Source organism: Talpa europaea (genome assembly GCF_964194135.1).
Source record: "Talpa europaea genome assembly, chromosome: 10".
NCBI classification, from domain to species: domain Eukaryota; kingdom Metazoa; phylum Chordata; class Mammalia; order Eulipotyphla; family Talpidae; genus Talpa; species Talpa europaea.
In genome coordinates, this window is record NC_140077.1 from 43,809,543 (window position 1) to 43,817,699 (window position 8,157).

The 8,157-nt window shown below is 50.6% G+C and overlaps 1 protein-coding gene across 1 annotated transcript; it reads left to right on the forward strand.

The window, feature by feature from the left end:
• Positions 1–226: 226 nt before the first annotated feature.
• On the forward strand, positions 227–7,389 carry NODAL (nodal growth differentiation factor; the record flags this gene model as incomplete). The annotated part of the gene is made up of 3 exons (XM_084244427.1): positions 227–422; positions 5,025–5,722; positions 7,237–7,389. 3 exons carry the CDS (start codon positions 227–229, stop codon positions 7,387–7,389), a joined length of 1,047 nt encoding a protein of 348 aa, XP_084100553.1.
• Positions 7,390–8,157: the final 768 nt, after the last annotated feature.

Genomic DNA, 8,157 nt, shown 5'->3' on the forward strand with positions numbered 1-8,157 from the left:
TCCCTTAAGCTTTGCAGTTCTCCCTACCAGGCTCAGCTCTATCCCGCCCCCAGTAGGGGGTCCCTCCAGAGACCACCCCCGAGTGTCTGTGTGTGTGGGGGTGGGTGGGTGGGGGGAGTATAAGATCCTAAAGCATCCACCGGGGAGGAAGCACGGGGGCGGGGCGGCTTCCACGGCGCGGGATAAAAGGGGCGGAGGAGCCGCTTGCAGGCCCCGCCAGCCCGTCATGCACGCCCACCGCCTGCCGAGCCTCCTCCTGCACGCCTGGTGCGCCCTGCTCCAGGCTGGCGCCGCGACCGTGGCCCCCACACACCTACACACGCGGGGGCTGCCCGCCTCGCCGTCTCCTCTCGCTTATATGCTGAGCCTTTACCGCGACCCGCTGCCTCGGGCGGACATCATCCGCAGCCTGCAGGCGCAAGGTGAGCTGGGGACCCCGGGCGCCGCGGCCCTGCGCGGAGGTCCGCCGTCGAGGCTGCCAGCGCGCTCTGAGGGCGCGATCTGGGGCTTGAGTCTGTCAGCTTTCGGGGTGAGGGTCCGGGCGTGTTCGGGGCAGAGCCCCCTGCGTTGTGAGTCTTGGTTGAGGGCGGGTAGAGCGCGGCACAGCCGCGCCGAGAGCGGGATGACACCACTTCTGTGAGGTCTGGTTAAACTGCTGAATACTTAACCTCGGGGCGCCTCACTTTGCGCATCTGCAGAATAGGGATAATGGAACCTCTTTCAAGAGATGTGACAAGGGCTAGGTGACAGCACATAAAACGCTGAGCACAAAACTTGTCATGGGGACACCATGTGGTGGTTATTATTGCCTACGATTATGTTGTCTTGTCGAATATCTTCTATTCCTGAGAGTGATTGGGTCTGGCCTTGGCAGTATCTCTCAGCCTGAGAGGGAGCTTTGAAACCAGCTATCAAGCAGGGAATGTCAGGGACGAGGATTCAGAGTTCCAGTATTAGAGATAGGATTCTCGGAAATGGGGATGTGTCAGTGTTCGAGATGAAACCGCGTTCAGGGCCTTGTGGGGTGTGGGGCGCCTTCAAAGACCGTGGTGACCTGGGAGGTAGGGCGTGGAATTCTGGCACCAGGAGAGGTGAGCAGGTGGGTGTTGAGCAGAGGGTGCCCTTCCCCCTAGACCCCTCTCCAGCAGAGTCCCGGTCCCCGGTGCAATCCACATCCTGGTGCCTGGGTTGGGGGGCAGACCCCTGCAGCCCTGCACCTCCCTCTGCAGCCAGGGCCAGACAGCCCTCCCCAGGCCTGGGGCGCAATCCACATCCCACAATCTGATCTCACTGGCCTCCTGCTGGCCCCTAGTGGTCTGAGAGTGGGGGCTTCTAGTGACCTGGCCTGCCATGTCTGGGGTCAGACAGCTGGTGACTCTCTCCAGAAGGGTCATCTGGGGACCAGCCAGTCTAGGGACACCAGGAGTGCGGCAATTTGAAAATTACTGGAGTGCCAGAAAACTGGGGGTCGGGGAGAGAGTGACACTTTTCTCCAGTTCACTCCATTTTCTAGAAAGTTCCCGAAGGTTTTGCAGGGATGGGACAGTCTAGGAGTCTGGAAAACTGAGTTCTGGTTTCCTCACCCTGCTTCCCCTTTGTGTCCCTGGCAATCAGTTGACTCCTCTAATTTCCTCTTTTGTAAAATAGAGGATTGGCTTTCTTTCTGCCTCATTTGTGTATGTGTAGTAAAATATACATAACAAAATTTGCCATTTTACCCATTTTTAAATGCACAATGACATTAAGTACATTCACATTGTTGTGAATTGGTTTCACTTAAAAAAAAAAAAAAAAGGAGAGAGAGGGCCCTGCCTGGAAGGAGATTCGCCTGAGAAGGGATGTCCTCCCCGCCCTCCTTTCCCTTCTGAGATTTTTGTAAGCTGCACCCTGATGACATGAAATGGGTGTTGGCGTTTATCCAAGTTGGGTTTGCTTCTGCTCTGTTTAACCACCTTCCCTGTGAACCTCCCGGGTCCTCATCTGAAGAATGGTGATGGTGGTAGGGAGGATTTAACAAAGCCACACTGTAAAACACTTAACTTGGGGAAAGCGGTACAAAAGTAGAAGCAATTGCCCTTTTACTTTATAAAAATGTAGAGTGGGCACTGTCCTACTCCCCACTCTCCTTTGCTATAGAGACCCGAACCCTAACTTAGCCCTAACTCCCTGTTTAGGGGAAGGGAATGCAAGGGCATGACCCCAAGCACTTCCTTCTGTGGAATTAGAAGTGGGTCAAGCTATCGTTGGAACCTGCGTGGCCACGTCTGCATTCATGGGACAGACGGGTCTCCGGGGGATCCAGGAGCCCCTTTCTCATTCTCAAAATCACGTTTGTTGTTTACGTAGAAACTGAATTTTTTTCCTGGGGGGAGCATTCTTAGCTTTCATCAGGTATCAGTGACCTCCAAAAGTTTAGGCACCCCCTGTTCTAAGATGAGCCAGAGCCAGAGCTAAGAGAACCTCTCAGCATACTGTCCCAGAAAGCCCTGGGCAGAGGGCCGGGTGGTGGAGTCACAGACTCTTCCTGCTGACCGAGCAGCCTCCCTGCCCCTCCCTCTGTGCTGCTCATCCCAGCAACACATGTCTTTGCTCCCCTAATCCAGGTCCCTCACTGCCTGAACCCTTTCATTTGCAACTTTGGGCCTAGGCAATAATAAGGAGGTGATTGATGACAGCAATTGTTTATTGGACTTTGTTGTGCTGGGCAAGACACTTCACACGCATTATCTCAGTAAATCACAATACCCCTGCGAGTTGGATGCTGTCAGCCTCTCACTTTTTCAAAGATAACTGAGGCCCAGAGAAGAAAAGCAACCTGCCCAATGTTAAACAGCAAGTGGCCGAATTTGAATCTTTGCGGGAGACACCAGGGACCCTGCTCCCAACCGGCTCTCGACCCTTGATCTGGAACACCTTCTATTAAAAGGCCATTTGCGGATACAGGCAGACCTTTTATTGTGCTTTGAAGAGAATTGGTTTTTTTGCAAGACTCTCCACCACCAAAAATATTATGACTTACTGAAGACTCAGATGATGTTAGCAATTTTTTGCAATAGTTTTTATTTTATTTTATTTTTTTAAAGATTTACCTATCCATGCATAGAAAAGCTGGGGTACAGTCTAGAGATGTGGGGAGTGAGAGGACTCACCAGAGACAGAGTGGGGAACAGAACAGGCAGACTTACCGAAGAACACTGCTGAGGGGAGCAGTGGGCGAGCCTGGAGAGGTCTGCTGTGCCATGTGGGTTGCTCCCTGGCCGGCAGGGGATCCAACTCGTGCTGCAGAGGCTGCAGATTGCCTCATAGTGCAGTGCCTAACCCCTTGTGCCACCAGAGCAGCACTGTAATAGAGTTGTTAAATTAACATTTACGCCCTCGTTTAAGACAAATTGCTATTGCTAACTTAATAGACCACATACAGAATAGTGTAAACATAACTTTTATATGCATTGGAAAGCCCAAAAATCGTGTGACTTGTTTTATTGTGATATTTACTTTATTGCTGTGGTTGGAAGCAAACTCACAAAATCTCCAAGGTGGACCTATACTTGAGACAAGATGTTTTTAGCTCTTGATTCAGGTGACCAGGAGTTGCTACTCATCCTGCCTAATCCCCAGGGGGCCAGGTGGTGCTGCAAGGGGTCATGGTAAAGTCTGCCTCCTCCCTCACCTCTAGGGGAGTTGCTAGTCCAGGCCGGTTATTGCCCCCTGCAGGTGCTAATGAGGAGGGAAGTGGAAATTAAAAGAGCAGCTGGAGAGGGCTTGGAAAAAGCTGCCAGGAGGCTGAAGCTGGAAATGACCCCTTCAAATACAGCCTGGACTTCCCAGAGAAATTCACTTACTGTCTGACTGACCAAAGATGCTCCAAGACAATAAAAAAATAAAGTGTTATGTATGTAGTCTGCCCAAGGGACCTAAATTGGAGATCATCACCAGCTCTGAATCTATTCCCAAAAGGGTGACAAACTCCCTCTTTTTGTATCTAATGAATGACTCCTGACTTATATTTAGTAAATGAACCTTCAAACCTTTGTTTCCCCCACGTCCTCCCGATAACGCAGAGATAGGTAAGGCATCACTATTTCCATGGTAAAGAGAAAGTTGAGCTTGAAAAAAAGTTAAAGATCACTTATAAATGACTGAAACTCCACATATAGGTGCTATCCCCAGACATCAGACCAAATTGGCCCAGGACTGAAATAAATGGAATGCTTCCCCACGCCCTTTATCCAGTTTGGGTGAAGTCATTGGGGTAGAGAGTGGGTCGGGGGGTGCCTTGGAGTATTTGCTGCGTTTGTCCCAAAAGTGTGGCTGACCCTGGGCCTAGGAGGTGAGTGCCCTGCAGGTGAACAGGAAGGATCCTTGGGTGCAAACTGCAAGGTTGTTGCAAAGTCTGCTTAGAAGCCTATTTGTGAGGTTGCCAAAAACACCTGAGGTTTCTGTTTCCTTTTTAGGAACTGGCTGGGGAGGGGGTGGCCACTCTAGCTTCCGCTGCCCATACCTTCCTGAGCCAGGGCCTTTGCATGGTATGCCTGCCAACTTACTTTTGCTTGTGAAACACACCCTCTTCCCAATAAGAAAACAGGGCCTAGGATGGTGACTTGCTCCAGGGTCACAGAGTGAGGAGAAGTCCCGGGTTTAGGTCAGAAAGCCCAGAGCTTGGTCTTAGACTACCTGTGTGAGAGACAGGCTCATCCAGACCTCTCTCCAGTTTTCTCACCTGCAGAGTATCTTGGTGGGGAAGATAGAAGAGCAGTTTGGGCTTTGCAGTTGGGCAAATCCAGGTTTATTCTTGGCTCTTCCACCTTCTAAGAATGACAGCTCAGACAGTTCTTTAATCCTCTGACCCTCAATTTTCCTCATCTCTAAAATGGACTCAGTAAACACGCCCAACTCTGGGTGAGGCCTAAGAGGTGACTCGTGTGAGGTGGGGGCTGGAGCATGAGCTGTGGTTGTCCTTATGCTGACTGGGGCTGAGGGAGGTCCCCATTCACCCTGCTTCCTTCCTGGTTTCTCCCACCCAGATATGGAGGTGGATGGGCAGAACTGGACCTTTGCTTTTGACTTCTCCTTCCTGAGCCAAGAAGAGGACCTGGCATGGGCGGAGCTCCGGCTGCAGCTGTCCGGCCCTGCGTACCTCGCCCCCGACATCCCGCTCTCCATTAAGATTTTCCACCAGCCAAAGCTGGCCGAGGAGCAGGACCCAGCCGGCTGCCTGGAGCGTCTTCAGATGGACCTGTTTACTGTCACTCTGTCCCAGGTCACCTTTTCCTCGGGCAGCATGGTCCTGGAGGTGACCAGGCCACTCTCCAAGTGGCTGAAGCACCCTAGGGAGCTGGAAGAGCAGATGTCCGGGAGAGGGGGAGCGTGTTGGAGGCGGCCCCCCACGCCGCCTGTCACCGACGCAGTCCTCATGCTCTACTCCAATCTCTCGCCAGAGCAGAGGCGGCTGGGGGGCTCCACCTTGCTGTGGGAGGCTGAGAGCTCCTGGCGGGTCCAGGAGGGACAGCTCTCCCGGGAGAGGGACAGGAGGCACCGCCGACATCACTTACCCGACAGAAGCCAGCTGTGTCGGAAGGTCAAGTTCCAGGTGGACTTCAACCTGCTTGGGTGGGGCTCCTGGATCATCTACCCCAAACAGTACAATGCCTATCGCTGCGAAGGTGAATGTCCTAATCCTGTGGGAGAGGAATTTCATCCAACCAACCACGCATATATCCAGGTGTGCTCCAAGGCATGGGGGTGGAACGGGCTCAGGACTCTGCCTTGCTCTGAACTTACTGTATTTGTTCATTCAGTTCAAGCCTGTGCAAGGTGCCAGGTCCTGTGCTGGATCCTAAGGACAGAGATGACAGCATCCTCAGAGAGTCTACATGAGCCATGCCCTGCTGGCAGCCTTGTACACTTTGCTTTCCTGGGATATTTTCCTTGTCTTTTATAAAATAAGGGGCAGAAGGTGTAGGCTAGAGGGTGTCAGCTCCTCTCCAGCCCTGATGTTCTGGGAAAGGAGTTTGGGGAAAGGCAGGCCAGACTTTGATTCTTACCTGTTAGCTATGCCATGGTAAGCAAGTTGCTTACTCTCTTGGAGTTTCAGTATTGCCACCTGTAAAATGGGGATAATGTATATTTCATAGGGATGTTGTATAGTTGAGTGAGATGACATGCATATTGCATGCACAGTAGTTGGCATTAAATGGGCATGTTTAGTGATGCATGGTCATTATTAGAAGTCCCATACTTGTAGTTGATGGGGCTACGGTTGGGATAATACTGTTCTAACCACTGTACTTTTGCTGCCTGAAACTGAAGCTGGGCACCCATTATGCAGGAGTTTATGAGACTGCTCATTAGCCTAATCTAGAAGGTGGAAGAGGTGGTAGAAAGAGAGGAACAGAAGGAGAATGAGAAAGAAAAAGCGGGAACGGAGTCTAATGTGGGGCCCTGCTATTATAAGGTGGCCCTGCCCTGCTCTCAAAGGTTATATAGGACCAAAGTGTTTCTATTTTACTCCATAGAGCTCAGACTGGGGATCTCATGGAGCTTTGTGCATTCTCTAAGCTGGGCCTCAGGCAGGGTTCAGAGGCTCTGGAGAGCATATGAGCTGAGCTCATGCCAGGGAGGTACTAAGTCCTGGACAAAGGCCCCCGAATCTCCCCAGCTCTACTCCTGGGTCCCATTTCACTCCACTGACCTAACTGGAGTGTGAACCAGAAATCCGGGTGTCTCAATCACCAACTCTTGACACTCTGATCTGAAAAGACCTCGTGGGACCACAGGGAGTGGGCCTGGTTCCAGAATGCCAAGGGGTTGCTACCTTTTCTCCCGTTGACTCTGTTTGTCCTTCTCTGGGCAACAAGGCAAATGCCACAAGAATTTGCACATGACTCTCTTCTGTTTCATATTTCTGGACCTAAACCAGGGGTTTCTTGGAATACTTTCTAAACTGATATTCCCTCCAGGCTAAAATAATAGGAGAACATATAAAATAGTTATTGTTTTGCCCAGATAAAGCTTTTAAAATCTTGTTAAAGCTGTTGATAAAAAAAAAAACAATAGACATTATTTTAGACTAGAGTTGATGATTAGCATGCTGGTTCCTTTATGAAAATAATTTTCTATTTTTTGCACCTAGAAACCAATTTGAACTCTCTATTAACTGTTTCACCCTTTTCCCAGAAATTATACATTCTGACATGACCATTGGGATGTGAATTGACCCCACTCCCCTTCTTTCAGAGTCTACTGAAACGGTACCAGCCCCACCGAGTCCCTTCTACCTGCTGTGCTCCAGTGAAGACCAAGCCTCTGAGCATGCTGTACGTGGACAATGGCAGAGTCCTTCTAGACCATCATAAAGACATGATTGTGGAAGAATGTGGGTGTCTTTGAGGAGCTCCTGGAGGAGGCTGGATCTGCCTGTATCCTGGAAAGTTGGGAAGCTCCTGGAAGCTAAAATAACCATCTAATGCAAAGAGGAGAAATAAAGAGGGGCAAAGTTGCTCTATCCATGAGACCTGAGGAGGAAAGGTTGCCCACCCTGCAAATGAAGGCTCTGGAATCCAACTGAAAACAGAGGCCACTCTCAGGGGAGGCAGGAGGACGCCAGGGAAGCGGGCCTGCTGGGTTTTCTCTTTAGTGAACAGAGGTGGGTAAATGCACTAGAGCAAGAGTCTCTTTACCTGAATTCCCAGAAATTGCCTGCAGAGATTGGAGGTTATGTGCATTTATTTTTGAGTTGGGACAATTTACATATAATGTTTATGTATTCTTGAGGTTAGTCTTCAATCCCCTCTCCCAAATATTAAATTACTGTGTTAAATTAAGAACAGTCTGTTGGCTCTTGTTGCCACAGGCTGGCATAGGGGAGCCCCCACTCATCTTTTTGGCTGGCCAGTGACAATCTGTTGGCCTTGTCCAGAGATTCCCTGGAGTGGGGCTCTGCTAATGAGTTGCACAAACAATAAAGCCATTGTACAGTCCTCCTAGGCCAGCTGGTGCCTCTGAAGGAAGAAGCAGGAACACGTCCAAGAGAAGTGACCACATTGGTCTGCAGAACTGGAGCCCTCAGACATCCCTGAGTCAGTCTGCTTGAGTAGACATGATTGAGTCTATTAAAGTTGCTGACAGTTCACCTCAGTTTCACTGTGTGCTATTAAT